This window comes from Giraffa tippelskirchi, chromosome 3, assembly GCF_054371585.1.
Source record: "Giraffa tippelskirchi isolate mGirTip1 chromosome 3, T2T-mGirTip1v1.2.pri, whole genome shotgun sequence".
In the NCBI taxonomy this organism is placed as follows: Eukaryota; Metazoa; Chordata; class Mammalia; order Artiodactyla; family Giraffidae; genus Giraffa; species Giraffa tippelskirchi.
The window spans coordinates 139,748,291-139,770,557 of record NC_137277.1 but is presented as its reverse complement, the minus strand read 5'-3'; the positions used below and the strand labels follow the sequence as shown (position 1 = coordinate 139,770,557).

General features: G+C 37.8%; 1 protein-coding gene across 1 annotated transcript in view; it reads left to right on the top strand.

Annotated features, from left to right (window-relative positions):
• TMEFF2 (transmembrane protein with EGF like and two follistatin like domains 2) overlaps positions 1 to 7,737 on the top strand; it is a 280,220-nt gene extending 272,483 nt beyond the window's left edge. The window contains exons 8-10 of the mRNA XM_081581410.1: positions 2,537 to 2,660; positions 4,250 to 4,408; positions 7,347 to 7,737. Coding sequence (XP_081437536.1) covers positions 2,537 to 2,660; positions 4,250 to 4,408; positions 7,347 to 7,443 — 380 coding nt within the window. The 3' untranslated portion in view covers positions 7,444 to 7,737. The remainder of the gene's footprint in view (positions 1 to 2,536; positions 2,661 to 4,249; positions 4,409 to 7,346) is intronic.
• The last annotated feature ends 14,530 nt before the right edge of the window (positions 7,738 to 22,267 follow it).

Below are 22,267 nucleotides of genomic sequence, written 5' to 3'. Positions count from 1 at the left end.
AAATGGATCTGAGTTAAGAAAATCTTGATCTTCTTTTCTTCATCTACTTTTGCAACTGACAGGAAAAAAATAGCCCTAATAAGATATGTTTGAAAAAGACTACGACTGAAATCACAGTATATAAGTGAAATGTAGGGAAGTTACAGAAAATTCCCCTACATGCAGGTGTGCAGAAGCACTGAAGAGTTACTAACGAACACTAAATAGAATGTTGAATAGTTTGTTATGGAGACAAGATCCAAAAATAAGAGTGGAAATCAGTGCTGGTTCATTACCTCAGCAGTGAGGCTGGCAAACCCCACTGCTAAAGTCATCTTTCAGCAGCAGGTGTGCAGTTTGTCCACTCTGGCTTGTAGCCTCCTGGCCAAGGCACAGGATGAGTCCAGTCTTCATGGCTTCATGAATGACCACAAGCCCTTGCAAGGTGTATCCAAATTCTGCAGCCATCTTGCTTCCATTTTGGTCACATACTCCCATATTGGAAATCTGACTCCACACTATCCATTTCAGTTTGGGTGTTGTTTGCTTCCTGCAGGCACTATTTGTTACCAAAAACACCAAAGTAACTTGGAAGAATGGAAGAAACCAAAAGAGAAAGTTCTATATATTTGTCTTTTCTATGAAAGTGGTTCTTGCAGTTTAATAGTAATTATCAAAGTAGAAATATTACAGTGCAAACAAATGATCACGTAAATAGGTAAAGAGACACAGATGTAAAACAAAGGAATGGTTGAAATGCCATTGCCAGTCTCTTCAGCATCCTTTATGATTAGTCCTTTATCCTTTGGGTATGCAATTTGAAATATTACCCTCATACCTATGTGCATAAATATCCCTATACAAGAAAGCACGTAACATATTTAACAATTTACTTCAAACTTTAATATTTTCCAGATGACAACCTAGGTATTAAAATTTAAAGGTATTTTATAGCTCTGCTTAAACATAAATAATACATTTGTCTACTTCACTAATACTGAAGGTACATTTTTTTCTCATGATGAATATAGTCATCATCTATGATGGACAGTAAGGGGCTTCCCCGGTGGCTCAGCGGTAAAGAATCTGCCTGCAGTTCAGGAGCCACAGGAGACCCAGGTTTGATCCCTAGGTTGGGAAGATTCCCTGGAGGAGGGCACAGCAACCCACTCCAGTGTTCTTGCCTGGAGAATCCCATGGACAGAGGAGCCTGGCAGGTTCATGGAGTCACAAAGAGTCAGACTCGACTGAAGTGACCTAGCACACACACATGATGGACAGTAAAAAATTATAAGAATGCACTATAATAAAAGAAAAGCTATACCCCTATATAGAAATGGTAGGAGATAATCTATTTTATAAAAATAGTAATTTATTCTCAATCTTCCATCACTGGAAAAACCCATATTGCTGACCAATTACTGCGGTCCTGAAAAGTATTATTATTTTTATAGTTTGGGGGCCATGCAACATGGCATGTGGGATCTTAGCTCCCTGAACAGGGATCAAACCTGTGCCCCTTGCATTGAAAGCTTGGAGTCTTAACCACCGGACCACCAGGGAAGTGAAAAGTCAAGAGACTTAAATTTCTCATACCTTAGGGAAGAATCTTAAAGTATATCAGGTCTCAGATTATAGAAGAAACTCAAAAAAGGCAAAACTTTACATTATAAAATGAACATGCAAAGAATCAAAAGACTGCTTAGAGATGGTATTACAAACGAGAAGCAAATGTATTTAAACTAACAAAGGTCAGGAAAAATATTTACTATCTTTATAGAAACATGAGAAAACAAGGCTTAATGACAGAGGAAAGGGTTCATTTTAGAACACAAGTTTTTTCTTTATCATAAGTTTAAATTTCACATAACATTGCAAACATAGGCCAAATATTATGAATTAGAATATACTCACAACATTTAGAAATACTGTGTTAGGATCTACATAAGTGATTCTGAAATAACATTTGCTCTTTCAATAGCATTACTTAGGCAATAAGAAAATGTGTAGGTGCTAGGAAAATTCATGTTCACTGTAGAGGAAAAAAGCCTGAAAGAATACATTTGTTGAAATTTGCATTTGGTTTGGAAAACTTCTGTTTAACAATTGAACACGGCCATATTTTAACTTTTAAGCTCCCACACAGAGAGAGTGTCAAGGCACTGCAGCAATTTACTTTTAGGGACATTATGCGGGGTTTTGAAATTCACAAAATAGGATATTTCTTCCTGAATTATTTTATGATCAATGTACTGTCTCTACACAAGGAAAGTTAAAGCTGTCTGACAACTCATAGAAACATTACTGGCTCTTAAAGATGTAGGAAATTACATAAAAGCATGAAAAGCACTGGGTAATTTTGCAGTTTCATCTCTAAACACAATTGTAAAGACATCTGTCTTTCAGTTCTTTCTCCGTCTTTCTTCTGAAGCATGGCCTTTTAATTCTTGCCTTTTAAATATTTTTGCCTACGTAGCTTTGCTTCTTAATATCCTGGTTGATCTTACCAGGCTAAGAAAGTATTTACAGGGGATGTTGCTTTTATCTGTATTCACAGAGAATGCTAACAAATTAGAAGAAAGTGCCAGAGAACACCACATACCTTGCCCAGAACACTACAATGGCTTCTGCATGCATGGGAAGTGTGAACATTCTATCAATATGCAGGAGCCATCTTGCAGGTAAGGTTTTCACCCTTTAACTTTTAAATGCATAAAATAAAAATATCAAAACTAAATTCTGGATGGCATTCTGCCTGAGTGGGTGATCAGCAGCCACACTTTTCTCTGCCTCTCCTACACACACACACACACACACACAAACACACACACACACACACACAAGAAAGCAATATCTGTGTACCTTCCATACCCAAGTATTATGTAACACATCATTATATACACTCTGTTGGTAGAATTTTAAATTGTACCTTGGGCATTACAAGTTCCTTAAAGACACGGCCTCCTCTGGTTCATTCACCACTCTTTCCCATGGATGCAGAGCAGTGCTTGGCACAGATTAGAGACTTGACAAATATTTCTCAAATGACTGGATGCGGCCTTACTCTTCGTAAAATAATATGGTTGCTTTGGGTATGTCATCTTTTCCAAAATAATGGCATATACAAGTGGCAAATGGTGAAATAGGTTGCATATTGCTATACAGGGGAAAGAGTGCTGCTCTCTTTTTCTCTTCCTTCCCTTCCCCCCTCCCCTTTTCATCTCCTTCCCCTCCTTTTTCTTTTTCTTCATCTTGGCCTTCTTTCTTCCTTCCTTCCTCTCTCTCTCTCTTTCTCAAGATCTGTCTTCCTTTCACGTTTTCCTTCACTGAATACACGAGCACCTGCCTTCCAGTGGAGCCAGGCAGACTGAGAAGTTGCTCCCGCTGCTCTGTCATTCCCAGCAGAGTTGTCATTATTAAACCCTTCTGATACAGAAACCAAAGATCCTAGGATATAGTTATGAGACATTCAAAGTGAGGTACTAAAGTAGTTGCACAAAGCCAATGACAAGTTGATCCCCACGAGTGTTATTCTCATGTGAGCTGTTTCTTCATTTCATGGTCAACTGCTAATTCTAACACTATCTACTTGAGTGTTCTGATGAGGGCTGAGTGACAGAGAGGCAGTCTTCATTCTCAGATGAATACACATGGGCTTGTTTTGCTAAACCTTATTGCCTACATTGTAATTACCTTTTTACTACTGAAATTTAACTCTCTAACATAAGCAGACAACTTTATGACCAGTAAATTAAAGAAATCAGTCTTGCTGTACCTCTGGCCCTAACATATTTTTTAACACATTCTAACTGTTGCATAGAGAATGCTTTATCCAAAAAATAAATAAATAACACTATTTTTTATACTCATGTCATCAGAAACAAGCCTTTTCTCAAGTAATTATATTGACTTAGGTTAATTAAAGAGCAAATTAAATAAAATGTAAAGCTCACCTGAAAAAAATAAAAAGAACAGTTAACCCTGGGCTTCTATCATCTCCCTATACTATCACAAATTACCTACCAACCCTCCTATCTTCAAACTCTACTATTATAGGTATAAAAAGAAACCACATATCTTTGAAATAAAAAACACAAAGAGACCTTATTGATAATAAGTATTTGAGAAACAAATCTACAAAGTACTATTTTTTAAGAGCAGGAAAAGGAAACAAAAAGCCCTAATTTCAAAATGAAGAGAAATGGCCATAGGCCAACTATAAAAATGAGTACAGCAGCTTTAGGTAACTGGACGCTATCATTTATTCCAGGTGTGATGCTGGTTATACTGGACAACACTGTGAAAAAAAGGATTACAGTGTACTGTATGTTGTTCCTGGCCCTGTCCGATTTCAGTACGTCTTAATCGCAGCTGTGATTGGAACGATTCAGATTGCCGTCATCTGTGTGGTGGTTCTTTGCATCACAAGGTCAGTAAATATACCCAATGGTCACCCACATAAAGGGATACGTCATTCCTCCTTGTCTGTGTCAGATCACTCTAATTACAAATCCCTTCATGGACTCCGCAACCATCCATTCTCTGGAGTCCTATTTCTTCATCATAACATTTGAATAGCCAAATGGAAAGACAATGACTTTCATGCTGGAGTGGTACAAATTATTTTCCTTATTTTTGCATTTTGATGAGGATTATTTATTTTCTAAGCAAAGGCCTTTTCTTTCCTCTTCTAATGTGTAATGCCAGTCTTTGTTTAAATATGCTCTTCACTTTTAACTATAAACAGTCAGTCTTCATTCAAACTACTAACAGACTGTTTAAATGACCAGCATTTCCTTACTCAAGCTTTGCTAGTGGCTCAGAAGGTAAAGAATCCACCTGCAATGCAGAAGACCCGGGTTCAATCCATGGGTTGAGAAGATCTCAGCATGCCAAATAAAATCAGAATAGATTTTATAAAAGACCTAGAAAAATATTAAATTATAGCTCTTACTTATAGCACTTATATTTCCAAGTATAACTCTCAGATATAACTGTTTTCACCTTATTTGATATGAACAACAAATACATTTTTATCTTAACTTAGCAAAATAACTTTAATCACAAAATTCAAAGAAAATAATTATAATGAGAATGATCATGTTGTAGTGCATGAAAACCTTTGATACATGGAAACACACAGCAAATTTCACAAGAAACTTTCATATCAAACCCCAGAACAATCAAACAGTAATTATTTCCTGGAGAGTTGGGTTGAGAGAAATACAGAGATCCCATCCAGTTTCAACAGAAAAAAAAAAAGAATAATTACTAATCTCTGACACTGGGCTTGGAGTAAAGGACAGAGGCCGGTTAAGTGCTTAACTTCATTAGTGTGTAAACTCATGGTAACCAAGAAATAGATTCCAGACCAAATGCATATTATTTATGTCCTGGTCTAACCAGAAATGTTATTGAAGATATTCTGTTCTGATCTGATTTCACTCTGCTCAAGAGAAGAGTTCCAAGGAAGTTTTTCAAGGTTTCTGCCAAATTCACAAGGCATTTAGACTTTCAATAGTTTGTGCAGCTCTACAGTAAATCAAAATGTTTCCCAAAAAATTATTTTCAGAAGACAAGAAAATAAAAGTATCATATCTGTAGAAAATAAAAGTCCTAATATATCTCAGTATCTGTATTGTGCTATCTTCTTTGAGGACAAGTGTGGCATTTGCTCTTGAAAAAGACAAAATGTGGTTCATAAATCCTTCCCTGGCCTAAAGGCTTAAGGGAAGATCATCGACGGGAGCTCTGTGCTACTCGAAACCAAGTTGAGTTCATCAACTCGACTCTTATGCTTAGATGCCAAGTGAGTCAATGGATTACAATAAAATAGATTCTGGGGAGTGTAAAAATAACTTAAACCAAAAACACTAAGTGTAAAAGAGAAGATAGAAAAGCATCTAAAACACAGGAAGCTGTGCCATATTACTCCAAGGGTCTTGAGCCTTCTAATATCTAAGCAATATCAGCATATGAAAAATGAAATTCATATGTGATAGATCTAATCTCGTAACAATTTGATTTGCTACTTCATGTACTAAGAAAAATGCAGAACTTTCAATGCTTGAGCAGATGTTTAAAAGTCTTATTAGTCACAGTTTCATTTCCATACATAATAAAAACAACTGGGATACATAAGGTCCTTATCTCCCCAGAAATTGCACATCTCTATGTGCGTATGTCTGTGTGTGTGTGTCATATATGTGTACACACACACACACAAATAAATATATGTGTGAAAACTTTATGAAGAGAGAACAATTATCCCCATTTTCAAGATAAGCACTCTGAGGTATGAGAAGTCAGCAAGTCGCTGAGTGTACACAGGTGAGCAATCGGGGCAAAAATGACTAGGTCGCCTAATATCAGAGCTTGTGCATTTCATCATCACTCATACTGCCCCTTTCACTGGTAATGATGTTTGTATTCTGCTATTCAAGATAACCTAAATTGAGCCCCACATTAGGCTGGCCACTTTTTAAGGCACACGTCTGTTTTCACTATCCATGTGAAAACAAAATCTATTTTCTCTTTACTTTTGAGGAATGTGGCTTCCAGCTCCATGTTCATTTTGACAGATCTACTTCCCCCTCAAAATCATATATATATATATACACTATATACATTTATTCATATATGAACATATATGACTATGCATTATCTGATACTCTATAGGCTATTATAATAGGATTTTATATGAACTCTATATTATTATTTTTATTTGTATCATCAAAGCATTGCTTTATCATAAAAGAAAAGATCAGAGCTCTTTAAATAATTTGAGTATTAGCTTTTTATAGAAGCTAAATAACCGGTGCCAATTTATGTCTCTAGCTTATAGTATTCACATACAAAAATGATATTAGGCTGAACCAAAACAATATCCCTTTTCATTACAGATCCTATATTAACAGTTAGCTCATTCTCTGGTTTGATAAGATTTAAACTTTTAGCATTGAAATGTCAATATAACATTCACCCTTGGGACGTTTAAAATATTAAGTTGTTGAAGACCTTTAACGTGAGATTAGATGGGCTCACACTTGCTTGATTGCATTGTGCTGAGTCATTCTTTCTGCCTTAATGAGTAAGCAGTTGAGGACTAGGTAAATGTATTCCTCTTGAACTTCCATCTCTGTTCTTCAGTTCTCCTTCATAGACGCTTAAAGACAACTGCAAGGAGAAGCAAAAACAAACAAAACCAAAAACCTCTTCCAAAATAATTCCAACTTCTGCTAATAATATATTCCTATATCTGAAATATTTTAATAATTTGATTAATCTACAACTTCACTCTCTTTTTGTGGGACTGGACTTCAGGTAATAACACTGGACTAAGATTTGTAAACTTTCCAACCTTCTAGGAAATGCCCCAGAAGCAACAGAATTCACAGACAGAAGCAAAATACAGGGCACTACAGTTCAGACAACACAACAAGAGCGTCCACGAGGCTAATCTAAAGGGAGCATGTTGCACAGTGGCTGGACTACCGAAAGCTTGGACTACACAATACAGTATTATAGACAAAAGAATAAGACAAGAGATCTACACATGTTGCCTTGCATTTGTGGTAATCTACACCAATGAAAACATGTACTACAGCTATATTTGATTATGTATGGATATATTTGAAATAGTATACATTGTCTTGATGTTTTTTCTGTAATGTAAATAAACTATTTATATCACACAATATAGTTTTTTCTTTCCCATGTATTTGTTATATATAATAAATACTCAGTGATGAGAAAAAATTGGCATTCTTAAATTTGCGGTATCTCCTAACTGTAAATATAATCAAGCTAGTACCTTCTGTACAGGTATCAGTATTTTATCTTTCTCCACATCTTGAGACAAAGCATTAGTTTCTACAGGACTCAGTCGCTAGGTTTTGAGTGATTCCAAGATCAAGGAAAATGATGGTTATTGGAAAAGAGAAAAAATAATTTACTTTATATCGAGTGAGGATAAAATATTTCAGATCTTTGAATCATCTCTGTTTCATCAACTTTCTTCCCTAGTCTTCCATTTTCATCCCCAGAGTAGAAAAATCTCTGGCACATAAATTAAATCAAAGAAGAAGGGGAGGGAAAGTGTTTTATAACTCATAAAGGAGAGGGAAAAAAGATATTGGTTTTTATTTGGGAAATATCTTAGGCTCTTCCAGTTAAGTGCATATATCTGAAAGGTCCTGAACAAGCTACATATTAGGAATGCACAGAGCACAAAATCTATTCCATTTAGGTGCATGGAATTAACAACTAGGGAGAAATTTTAATAACATCATTAAATGGGTAACACCAAATCATGAATTCTCAGAAGCACCTTGCTATGTTTATAGTATATGGTTCTTTAAAAATAAGTTAGAATCACAACCAAATACCTCATGAATAACTTTATGGCTAATGCAGCAGCATTATTTGAAATGGAACTAAGATGATAATATTTCATGAAAACAGATAAATGTGTTATATATATATATATATATATGATAAGAATGAAAATTAATCCCATGGCATATGAAAGACCTTAGTGGGAAATCGATATAGATTTTTGAGTGTATAAATAGGCATGACCATTTTGGAAAAAATAAACTGTAAAAATTCTCAAGGAATAAGATGAAAATAACAAATCAAATAATTGCCTTATTATTATTTAGTTTTTCACAGCTTTCTGTGGCTGACACAGTAATCTAAATAAAGCTTTCTTTGTCTCCTTCAAATGACCTCTGCATATACTGAAAGGACTGACACTTCTGTGGCCACAAAAAAAAAAAAGGACAAATGTCAAACCAACACATTCTGAAAATAAAATATTCAGTGAAAAATAAGTTTCCTGAAGTGATATTTAAGATATTTGTTAAAACATTTTTTAAAGGTGACAGTCTAAATAGGATTTAGGACTCGGTGAAAAATCTGCTTTTCTAGGTTAGTCATCACTTTGAAAAGTGTGAATCTATAGGCATAACCATCATTCACATGTTTCCATAAATTGGTCGTAGGCTATTTGTACAAACAAATTGTTTAAATTTCCACATGGAGTTTTAGTTTCATCACTAGGTACACAGATGTAACTAGCTGTGATCGCCTTTGTGTAAGACAGGAGTTGTAGCAAACCTTTCCTTCTCCTAAAAGAAAAAGAAAGAAAAGTGAAAGAAAGTGAAGTCACTTAGTCATGTTCAACTCTTTGTGACCCCATGAACTGTAGTCTACCAGGCTCCTCTGTCCGTGAGATTTTCCAGGCAAGGGTACTGGAGTGGGTTGCCATTTCCTTCTCCAGGGGATCTTCCCAACCCAGGGATTGAACCCAGGCCTCCCACATTGTAGGCAGACGCTTTACCATCTGAGCCACCAGGGAAGTTAATCAAACAACAGTCTACAACACCCAGAAACTAGAAAGCTTTAAACTCTATTCAAAAAATTAAAAATAGAATGAGGTATAGGGTGACTGAGTTTGAGGGGGGCTGGGTCCCTTCAAGGAGAGGGTAGTATTTAAAACTTGGTCTCTGAAGCCAGACACAAATGGGTCCCAGTCTAAATTCCACTTGATGAACTACTTAACCTTGGGCAAGTCACCTAATTACTTTATGCCTTGTATTTAATAATCAGGAGAAAAGATAAGCAAGGAAGTCCATGTTGTGCATAGAACAAGGACATACACAGCGTGAACTTGCAATGTACAGAAATTATTTTTTAGGGATATAATAAATATTTGTTTTAAAGTAATTAAGAAGGAAAAACCATATGTCATCAGTTAAATAAGGCATAATGGGAGTCATATGGTTAGAATTAGAAGGAATCAAGCAATGCATCCACTCAAAGGAGCGTTTCTTGTCTCTTTCGGGACAAGAGAGCTGTTTCTGGGAAAATAAGACAATGTAGAGTTAAAAATACTGGTCCTCTTTTTTTTTATCAAATGGGTCCACTGGCATCATGTGTGAACAAGAAGAGTGATCAAGAGTGATCATTCTTTCACTTTAAAACAGGTCTGTCCTGATAAAGCACATAGTGTTCAGCCTCTCATGTGTTTCTAGACACGGGATGAGTGAGTCAATATTGCAGTGACTTTGCAAGCCCAAATTCTTCGATTTCATGAATCCTCGAGGAAACGTCAGTACAGACTACTGAAATATGACAGAGATTATCTCAAAGTCACGTTAGACTCTCTACTAATGTTTATCTTCAGAGGCTACTTCCATTTTCCGAAACCATTCAGCACTGCACCAGCTGTTACTGTTCCTCAATTAGAGGAGATGTTTCACTTACATAATTAATCATCTGGATATCAATCACAAGAACCTTTTCATTGAATTAATTGATATCTTTATATGAGCATCCATATTATATGAAGTGTGAAGGATTATATAAGGTAATGGTATTGTTTTTTTTAATAACCTATGCATGAATATGTAAATGAGAAAGGCCCTTTGAAGGCAACATCAGGAAGGTGGAGATGATGTGCAACCCACCGGGTCAGAGTCAGGCCTTCTTCCAGCCCCAACCTCGACAAAAATCAACTTTACTGGTCCACTTACTTTGGGAATGTAACCAAACTCAATCCAGCATAAGAACCTAATTCGGAGTTACTGAGAGTCCAATATCAGGTATTATAGGAGAGGGGGAGAGAGGACAGGGGCAGTCCTAGTTCTCTATTCCCAGTGGGGCCCAGCTGCTGCTTGGAGGCAGCAGCTTCTCAGCAGCCATCCTTAAGCAGTCAACCCGTTCTTCAGGGCACATTTGGAGATGGCTCTGTACCCTGCCTCCACATGGGTGTCTCCCCTTGCCAGGCTTCCTCCCCATCTCCAGATCCCAACCACCTTTTTCCTCTACTTCAGGGAGACTCCGTCCTCTGTTAAAACACTTCTCTGACACAATCCCTGGACTTAGACCTTGAAAACAAAAACCTTTTTATAAGCCAGGCTATGAAAACAATGCAGAGAGTAATGACCCAAACTGTCACCACAGTACATCAAATTAGTAATAAATAGATTACATAAATTACACTTGGTTAACTGGCAAAATTAGATGCCAAACACATAAATTAATCTCACCGACAAAAGATAAACACCAAGGTGTTGACATATGTCCTTTCAGATAATATCGGTGAATGTATGTTGAGGTTTTTATAAGACAATAAAATAATTTTTAATAAACTGAATGCCCACTAATAATAAGCTACAGAGTTTCACAGTCATTTAAGCACAACTTACCAAACTACCAGATATATGGTGTGGCTCTTGTGTAAGTTCAATCTCATTCAGTTGCAAATCAGTGAGGCCTTCAAAAAGTTTAGATGAGGATCTCCAAGTCATCTGTTTGCATGCTTATCTTTCTTTCCCCCTCACAACACTAATTTCCCACCATCTCCCACACTACTTACAAGGGACCCTTCCAGTCCCAGCACACATACTATTAGTAAGCTATTCTCAGTCTCCAAGTCTGTCCAAAGCATGTGACCTCATCTACAGTTTCTCCTTAATTGTCCCTGTGTCAACTTGAATCTAAGTAGATCTAGAGATGTTAGACCAGCTTTACCCTCCACTCACCGTGAGGATGTTTTGTTTCTCTTTTCACTTTGTGGGAGCCTGGTAGGCTACGTCTGTGGGGTCACGAAGAGTTGGATACGACTTGGCAACTGCACAGCAACAACCACAAGCCTCTCTCTAATTCCTAGTCTAGAGAAGGGTTTGGCCATTTCACCATTATTTAGCTTCAAGGTGCTCATGCCAAAGCTGTCATTGCAATAAGAATTCACATTGCAGTTAAAGTCAGCTCATGAGAGTATTAACCTCTGTGCTGAGCTGTTTCCCACACTGGGGTCTTCTTCCCTCCTTGTATGCTATGAGTAAAAGGTTGCTCACTGGCCTTAACTGAGGCAATCGACTTGGTTCAGAATCAGCAGGTAGTATAAAAGTGTAGCATTAAATAACACTTTAAATACATTTAAATAAAATTTAAATAACACATTAAATAATTAAAGATAGTACTTATTATTACTTTTATTTATTAAAAAAACATATATCCTGATTATACTGAAAGGTACTTGCAACCGACTTTCAAACTTGATCACAAGACTGAATAATTAAAAATAGCATAAGAATATCATATCACTTCGGAGAAGGCAATGGCACGCCACTCCAGTGTTCTTGCCTGGAGAATCCCAGGGATGGGGGAGCCTGGTGGGCTGCCGTCTATGGGGTCGCACAGAGTCGGACACGACTAAAGCGACTTAGCAGCAGCAGCAGCATTATATCACTTAAATGCTATGCTATGCTATGCTATGCTATGCTAAGTTGCTTCAGTCGTGTCCGACTCTGTGCGACCCCATAGACGGCAGCTCACCAGGCTCTGCCGTCCCTAGGATTCTCCAGGCAAGAATACTGGAGTGGGTTGCCATTTCTTTCTCCAGTGCATGAAAGGTAAAAGTGAAAGTGAAGTTGCTCAGTCGTGTCCGACTCTTAGCGACCCCATGAACTGTAGCCTACCAGGCTCCTCCGTCCATGGGATTTTCCAGGCAAGAGTACTGGAGTGGGGTGCCATTGCCTTCTCCATCATGCACAAATTAGTGCCACACATCAAGTGAGCTGAAGTTAGCTACTAGAAAAAAGCACTGAATATTACTGGATGAACTAGACCAGTAAAGACCATTTGTTCTTCTAACAGGCTTTGCTATGTGGTATGTCAAGGGATTTCTTTATAAGAACAAAGATGAAGAGAAAATGCTATGGCCACCAGGGAACATACTTACTTCCTAATTACTGTAAAAAAAATTCTTAGCTAGAAGTTACTTCATCTGTTTAGATCTATAACCTCTGGACCAGTGGCATTTCAAGTGAGACCTCAGAGTGAGAAAACACAATATAGGGGATGGGGAAGAAGCAAAGGAGCAAGAAAAAGCTGAGAGAGGAATAAAAGGCTGGGGGAAGGTAAGAGGGAGGGAGACAGCCAACAGCTGGATTGGGAGGAAGGGGGCAGTTATGGGAAGAGGAGTGTAAGAGATGGTTCATTCAAATAGTCCTTCAAAAAGAAGCACATCTAAAGCAGAACTACAGGCGTATCCTAAAGGAGATCAGTCCTGAGTATTCATTGGTAGGACTGATATTGAAGCTGAAACTCCAATACTTTGCCCACCTGATGCGAAGAGCTGACTTATTTGAAAAGACCCTTATGCTGGGAAAGATTGGGAGCAGGAGGAGAAGGGGACGACAGAGGATGAAATGGTTGGATGGCATCACTGACTCAATGGATATGGGTTTGGGTGGATTCCAGGAGTTGGTGATGGACAGGGAGGCCTGGCGTGCTGCGGTTCATGGGGTCGCAAAGAGTAGGACATGACTGAGCGACTGAACTGAACTGAACTGACAGGCGTATGTGGTGTCAGCTAGTGAGCTGGGGGCAGGAAGGTGGTGCCCTGGGAAGGTGTCTCACCCTGAAGTCTCAAAAGACCAACCTGCTGCTTGTACAGGGTTGGGAGGTGAGGAGCTGGCTTGGCAAGCCGGGCAGAAAGAGGCCAAGGCATTACTCCAAAGATGATTGTTCAGGCCTCTGGGTGAGGGGGAGAACTGTTTAAAATAAAAGTCCTGTCATGTGCATATTTTCTTCCTCACAATTCTTAACCTCAAGTTATGCAGATCAGATTCTTTATATTCTGCTGGACAAGCTTGTTGCAAAGCACTGGATCTGCTCTCTAGATACAGAACAAAGGAATAGATTATCCTCCCCACCCAGAAGGCGAGCCCTCGGTCTCCTGCTGTAGCAGTGCAGTGGCCATCACATAAGCGCTATCTGATCTGGCCACACTTGCAAGAGAAAATCCTGGGGTCTTAAAGCAGCCCTGAGCAGCCATAGAAAAGATGTTCGAAAAAAGGCTGGTCTGCCTCAGACCAGCCCCTACTTACAGAAGACAAAACCATCTGTGGTCTGCCTGGGGAAATACAAGTCAGAACTGCCAAGAGGAGCAAACCATTGGAGAGGATTCTTTAGGTCTGAAAAGTTGAGTAGAAAGACAAAAATGATGGCTCGATAAAGTGGAAGTTAGGGGAGAAACAGGAAGAGAAGCCCCAGTGTTCCACCTTTCAGACTTTCTGAAGGCACGTGGCTCCGCTCTTCACAGGACAGCACCAACAGAACCCAGCGACTTGTAATTAAGCTCCCAGACCAAGCCTTGTAAACAACCGGCAACATTGTCGACGTCCCCCCAGAGGGTTAAGACTTCACTGCACCAGCATCCACATAATAACATTATATTTCTCTTTTAAATAAGATGTACATGAATGTTCACTTGCGCTCAATTACAGTAATGCATGATTTACATAAAATTAACTCTCCTGCTTAATTACAGGCATGCAGGGATTAAGGGAGAAAAGGCTTTTACTTTGTAAACATTATATGCTTTAATGCTCAGCGTCTCTGTGAAATGCAACTGGCCCAATCGCAGATGAAGACGTGTTCTTTGGTCACTGGGGTTTATCAAATGTTGCCATCACTTCCATGAGGATTATGTGTAAACTGAGTCACCGGAGTCTCTACCCAGTTAGAGCAGAGATCCAATTCTTCCACAATATGAATGATTTAATATAAACTGGAATGTTCTATAGCAAGGATCTAGGGTTTAGAAGTTTCATATTTAGTGCAGGATTTAAACCGCCTGGGTAAGGAATCTGCAAAGGGCAAGAGAGCGAGTCTCTAGTTTTCCAGAAGCAGTGAGGAAAATGCTTTCATCAAAGGACGATCCAAAGCTGCTTTGACAACAAAATGATTAAAGTCTGCCTCTTCTCTCATCTTACATCTGTCACTTTTCTGCATTCCTTTTGGCCACAAACATAAACACAATTTTTCCCTGAATAAGACTTCAGATTGCACATTTTCAGGGAATTAAAAGTGAAGTTCAGTGCAACACACACCTAAAGCATTCTTTTTTCCCTAGTCTCTGCCAGACCCAGTACCAGAAAACTGGAATTGAAGAAAAGTCATTGAGCTGGCACAATAAGAAAATGATTGAAGGCAACAGGGATTGAAGTTTCATCGTTATCAGTTCAGTGGAGACGAGGCAATGCTTCTCCGAAAAGCTGCACAAAAATACCTCAAGGGGCCGAATGCTCACCGCATTGGCTGACCACGAAAGATGGCAATTTCGTTTTGCCACCTTGTCAACTCTCTTTTCACCCGGTACACAGAAGGGCCGGATACCATAAGAAAGGGTTTTGAAGGGGGAAAAGAGAGACAAGATAACCTGTGAGTTCCTAAGAAAATTCATGGAAGAGCAAGATCTTATACTCAGAGCAGATTGCATTTTCCAGGAACGGACCATAAATTGAAATTAGGCAAATTGGTTCTTATTTTCAGAAAAATGAAAAAGAGAGAAACCCATTCCTAATTCAGGGCCTGATTTAAGTCTTTACCAATACCTTTAAACACTATGTATAATAAACTAGATACCTGTAGCATACCAAGGACTTGTATAGGATGGTCATTAACCAAAAATTATATTTAACATGTGAGAGTTCATGGTACACTATACAAAATTATTTTACTTCATAACCCTTCCCTGTTTATTCTGCAACAAACATAAAGTGATGAGACCTTCTTTAAGTCCTGGAATCCAGAAGGGCTTCTATGGGAAAGATTTTCAAAGACATCCTTGGAGAGGCTGGAGATAGTATATAGCCACCTGGTAATTTCGGGGGGAAATTGGTCTGGTAATCTTTGTTTTGTTTCCTTCTTTTCATCAGTGCAAATTTTTCTGCCAGAATATGAGGCTTTAGAGAGATTAAGCTGTTGATTTTTTTTTCCCTTCTTTGAGATGAAGGTCTTTCTGTTCTCTTGGGTTACCATCTCTCTGGCACTAGCTGCTTCACATTGTGTCTGATGCTATAAGACATTCACACTTTAAAATGCATGAATCAACCTTGAATTTTCCATCCTCTGATCCTTCATTGAGTTGTTGTTTCACAGTATCACAAAGCCTCAAAAACTATGACTTGAATAGTGGCCACACTCAGAGGAACATTATGCCAGATTTGATCCAGAACACACAAAATCAAAACTCCTTCCATTTCAGGCCCTTTGTTTGACCTAACAATAATGGAATGAAACTGTCCTTAAAGGACATTTTTTTTTCTAGCTATGTCTGAAGATTTTTAAGAATTGACATTATGATTTATTGATTGTGATAATGTATGATGTACATAAAATTAGAATTCATGACTAAGTATAAAAACAAGACCCGCTTTATTGATGTCTCTTTGCTCTTTTATAGGAGAGGTATCGTTTTGGACACTTTATGAATACTATTTTACTTATTTCTTACAATAAGCCTCTGAAACATGTTATTTCTGTACCATTTTTATGATGAAGTAATTGTAAAGTAGGGCTTTCCAGGTGGTGCTAGTGGTAAAGACCTGCCTGCCAATGCAGGAGACTTGAGATTCGGGATCCAACTCTGAGGTCAGGAAGATCCCCTGGAAGAGGACGTGGCAACCCACTCCAGTATTCTTGCCTAGAGAATCCCATGGACAGATGAGCCTGATGGGCTACAGAGTCAGACATGACTGAAGCGACTTAGCATGCATGCATGCAACTGCAAGCATGCAACTTGTAAAGTTGTAAATATCTTGGTCAAGGTCACAGAACCAGGAAAAGCCACAGTCACAATTTGAACCCAGATCAAACCAAAATCCATTCTGCTCCTCTATAGCATGCTGTTTCCATTACTTTTTGCTTTTCTTATACGATCATATCAGAAGTCACACATCTTTCAGATTTACCTATTGACTAAACAAATACTTGTTTCAATAACGCTGTCATTGTTCCAATTATTTTGAAATTTTGCTACCAAAATTATACTCAGAGACAACTTCTGAACCACACAAGAATATCTGTTTCAATATGTTACAAGGATACTGTCTTTGGGTTCCTACCCTTCTCTCCTTTCTTCCCTCCTATTCATTATTTCAATCTTAGGGATTCAGCTAACCTCAGCTAGCCACATAGGTCTTTCTACTTAAAGTTATTCACACCAAGGGAAAGAAACAAGATAATTTCAGATTTTTATAAATAATATTGTATCAGACATTTTCTTGTCTGCCTGTATGTTTACTTGGTTTCCTATCCCTTTTTTGTCTCTGGCCCCTTCTAGCCCCAGGGAAAGTGGAACTCATGAGATTAAGAAGTTTGTCTTATTCATATGACCCCAGTGCTTAGAACAGTTTTTAGAACATTATAGATGCTCAATTAATAACTGATGAACAAATGAATTAATTAATTAAATTAAAGTCTTCTCTGAGCTTCTGCCAACCTACCTGGAATAACTGGCCATGTAAGTCAGCAACTATACCATTATGGTATAAATCAGTAGAAGTTGAATAAGACAGGTTCAGTTTGAAAGTTACTAGCCTCTGAAAGAGGCCCCAAAAGTCTAAGCTGATAGTAGAGAGGCTGTTAAAAGGGCCCTTGAGTCTTTTTTTTCTTTCCCCTTTTTTCCTTCTAACCCTACCAGCTTCAGGCAGCACCCTGGTGAGGCAAAGGGTAGTATGGAGCTGGTGTGCTATAAATTATAGTCATTACAACATGTCAGCAGCCCCCAGCTGAGATCTTTAACTCATTGCTAGGAGAGCTTTCAAGGGCATCCATTTGCAGGAAGGTTTAGGAGCATTAAATGCCTTTCACAACCCACTAGACTTTTTAACTCATGTGAGCCTGACACTTATTGGATGCATTTTATCTCACAATCAATTTAATTAGGAGCTGTCAGACTAAAAATGATTTGTTGCTTCTGAAAGATACTAGAACTCTAAAATTCATTTGTAAAAGCTATTCTCTTTCCCTGTCTCTCATTCTGTCCTTTCAACACCTAGTACAAAGCAGCATGAGGGGGACAACACAATGTGGCCACCTTGACTGCCAAATAAAGGTGCATAATAGAACTCATTTAAGAAAATGAGTAAATGCTAATTGTCAGAATCTTGAGGTGGCATATACATACACTTAGACTACTCAGGATGGAATCATGTCCTCATTTTATTTTTCATTAATATCCCTTATTTATGACCTTTTCTCAAAGAAGGGAAAGTTTTTAAGGGGCTCTGCATGGCAGAGATCAGAATGGCTAAAAGATGAACTGATGTGTAAGATAAAACTCAAACACAAATCTAGGCAGGAATATAGGAACAAGGGGTACTTCATCCATAGCTACTGAGGTAGAAACTGTAAAAGGAATTCTGCTTTCCCTGAGGTCAGCTATAAATGAAAGAGATATATTCTTAATAAATTACCATCAGCAAAGGCAAACAGAGAGCCTTTTCTAGTGAGGACAGCAAGTACCTTTGGATTTCACCTGCCAAGCTTTATCAGGAAAAAACATTTTAAATGACATAATTCTAAGGATCCATATTGCAATCCCTGCCTACTTTAAAATTTCAAATAAAAAAAAAACTTGCTTAGTTGAATGTTGTGAGTGTTGCATGCTCAATCATGTCCAACTCTTTGAGACCCCATGAACCATAGCCTGCCAGGCTCCTCTGCTCATGGGATTCTCCAAGCAAGAATACTGGAGTGGTAGCCATTCCCTTCTCCAGGGGATCCTCTCAGCCCAGGGATCGAACCAGCATCTCCTGAATCTCCTGCATTGGCAGGCAGATTTTTCATCACTGAGCCAACTGGAAAGCCCACCTGCTTAGTTAATGGTTAATAAAAATGGTTAGTAGGTAGATGGCACATCTGTCAGAACCAAGATGTGCCAGAGAGAACAATCTGTAAGACATTTGGTTGGCCAAAAATTTCGTTTGGTTTTTTCCATAAAATGTCTCCAGTAGTGCTTAGCTGTCTTTAACACCATTCAAAACAATTTTGTTGCATTGTGAGAGTTGTCATATAAATGCATTTTTTTAAACTTTTCAAAATTAATGCATTTTTGTGTAGCCATTTTAATATCAAACATGGAAGTGTGAAAAAAGCAATATTTTTGGCATATTATGTTTTATTATTTCAAGAAAGGTGAAAACACAACAGAAATGCAAAAGCAGATCCGTGCAGTGTATGGAGAAGGTGCAGTGACTGATTAAACATGTCAAAAGTGACCTGCAAAATTTCATGCTGGAGATTTCTCACTGGACAATGCTCCATGGTCAGGTAGACCAGTTGAAGTTGATAGTGCTCAAATCAAGACATTAATTTGGAATAATCAACATTATAACACACAGGAGATAGTGACATACTCAAAATATCCAAATCAAGCATTGAAAATCATTTGCTTGAGCTTGGTTATGTTAATTGCTTTGATGTTTGGGTTCCCCATAAGTTAAACAGGAAAAAAACCTGTATTTCCATGTGTGACTCTCTTACTTAAACGTAATGAAAATGTTCCATTTTTAAAACAAATTGTGAGGGTGATGAAAAGTGGATACTGTATAATAATGCAGAACAGAAGAGAATCACCACTATCACTTTCTTTGGTCTTCATCCAAAGAAGGTGATGTTGTATATATGGTGAGATTGGAAGGGAGTCCTCTATTATGAACTCCTTTCAGAAAATGAAACAATTCCAACAAGTAATGCTCTCAATTAGACCAACTGAAAGCAGCACCAAAGGAAAAGTGTCTAGAATTAGTCAACAGAAAACACATAATCTTCCATCAGGATAACATAAGACTGCATATTTCTTTGATGACCAGGAAAAAACTGTTACAGCTTGGCTGGGAAGTTCTGCTTCATCCACCGTATTCACCAGACACTGCAACTTCTGATTTCCATTTATTTTAGTCTTTAAAAAATTCTCTTAATGGAAAAAAATTTCAAGTGCCTGGAAGACTGTAAAAGGCACCTAGAACAGTTGTTTGCTCAAAAAGATAGAGCTTTAGAAGATGGAATTAAGAAGTTGCCTGAAAAATGGCAGAAAGTAGTAGGACAAAACAGTGAATATGTTGTTCAATAAAGTTCTTGCTGAGAATAAAAAAGATGTCTTATATTTTTACTTAAAAACCAAAGGAAATTTTTTTTGGCCAACCCAATACTATAGGAGAGAAAATTCTTCTTAATTACATGTATTACTATTATGTGTTTGCACATTTATTATTAAAATTTGATCACTCTTTCCCTCTTTGGTATAAGAAAAGTAAACCAAAGGTCCAAGGAGATTTAATTGGGTTGTATTTGTTATCTGAATTGGGTCCATTCAGATCTGTCCTGGCTCTAACGAACTACTCCAAGAAGAGACTATGGGGACAGAACTATATTAGGAGCTACAAATTCAGCGCAAGGACAGCCTTAGCTAACTATACAGGGATTTAGTTAGCAACTTCAATGACCTCCATAGTGAGTACATGGAAACCAAGGCCAAGTACTAGCAATGCACTTTTAATCTCTCAGTGGAGACTTGCTCTGAAAACAAAAACAAAATACAAGATCCATGAAGCCAACCTACCTATGAATAAGGTACAATTTCCTTTTCTTTTTTTTTAAACAAACATCACTATAGTTTTCTAGTTAAAAAACAATGGAACACTTATATGATTTCTAATTAATTGTGGAAATTTACAGTTTAGCATTGCCAAGTTTTTTCCATTCTCAAGACTTGGGTTTGGGGAGATCTGGGGGAAAGGGTGATGAGAACCCAAGTCTGAGAGCACAGATACCAGCTTTGAGAAGGTGGTTGTTTTGCACAGCCTTTGTAAAGTCTTGTCCGGATGTTGTGATGGCCCAGCTATTGTGGCCAAAGATTACACCATAGTGGCATTTTGGCAGCAGGATGTTTTGGCAGGGAAGGCGAATCCTGGGCAAAGCACAATCTGCCTTGTTTTGTGCAGTGTTTCAGAATCAGTTGCATGTCCTAATCATTTTTTAAGGTGTGATATAGTCTAGGAGACAAAGAGACCAAGGATTTGTTCAATAAAAACCAAAGCTTACCAAATGGTGGGACAAGGCATATTGTTTAAGTTTCTGGATCATGTTTATACTTCCTGGGGAAAATATCCACTCTCTGTGAATCACTCTGGATATTCATACATCAGACAACCAAATTCTAAATTTGAGTCTGTGAAGCCCTCAATAGCACATACCTGTTGAAAGCAAGACTGCCTGCTGCCCTATGCCTTGTTAAAGGCACTATGATCAGCAGGATTAGATTTGTTGGCCATCTGATGAATACTTGAAAGAAAAGAAAAGAAACGAAGACCTCTCCCTAAGGAATCTCTTTACCACAACCTTTTGTAGTCCTTTTAAAGTCTTCTTTGGGATGAGACTAGAAACATTTTCCCCTGACTTATGGATGTCTTAATTTTATGATACACTGCTCAGATATTAAAACTTCGCTGAAAAGACAGTCTTCCCTCTCTCTTCATTCAGTATTGAAATAGTATCTAGTGAGTTCAGCCATCTTGGTTGTAAAATACAGGGAAATACAGCAGTATAGCAAGACAGTTATCAGCAACATCATGATTATACACCTGTACAGTATATGTGCTTGACATTCAGGCCCTACAGCTGTTAAAATGCTTGGTGGGTTCAAAATGACTATAACTGCCTCTTGAAGGTAACTTTCAAAAGCAAAACATTCCCCAAATTGAAGACTCATTCAGATCTTTGAAAAATTAAAACAGTAAATGAAGTTCAGGATGAAAGTTCAATAAGAATGAGAAATAATTCATGTAGATAGAAAAGATTCAAGAAGGTTACATCAGATTTTTAACTATCCTAGCATTATTAATTTAATTTCTAGTCATTATGATAATAGCAAGCATTTAGAATGCATTTAGTGTTTATGTAGATAGACTCACTCCTTCTCAAAATTACAATTTTGAATTAATATGCTAATAAAAATGTCACTAGAAAGTGCTTTTATTATTCTGCCAGTGGAATAACTGTTCCCTGTTTCTTTTTATAAATGAAATTTCAGCATTTATTTTTTGATCCTCCTTAGATTTTGAAAACTGTGATGTTTCTGTTTAAGAATTCTCCTTATGCTACATTAGTGCCATGTTCTTTGACAGCATCAAAATATGCAAATATAGCCTTTTTAATGGTGATTTTCATTTTGTTACTGTCATTTAACTAAAAAACAACTGATGATGTTTCAACTTATCATTTACAACAGTGAAGTTACTGGATTGATATTTACACTCAGAGCAGATGACACAGAAACAAATATGTTTGAACTACCATCCGCACCATGTTGATTTCTTCCTTAAAGGCACAGTAGAGTTGCTGAAGTTCAGCCTTAGAGGGAAAATCAGATTCAGGGCTAGAGATGGCACATTACTACCCAAGAAAAAAGGGATAAGTGAGGTCTGCT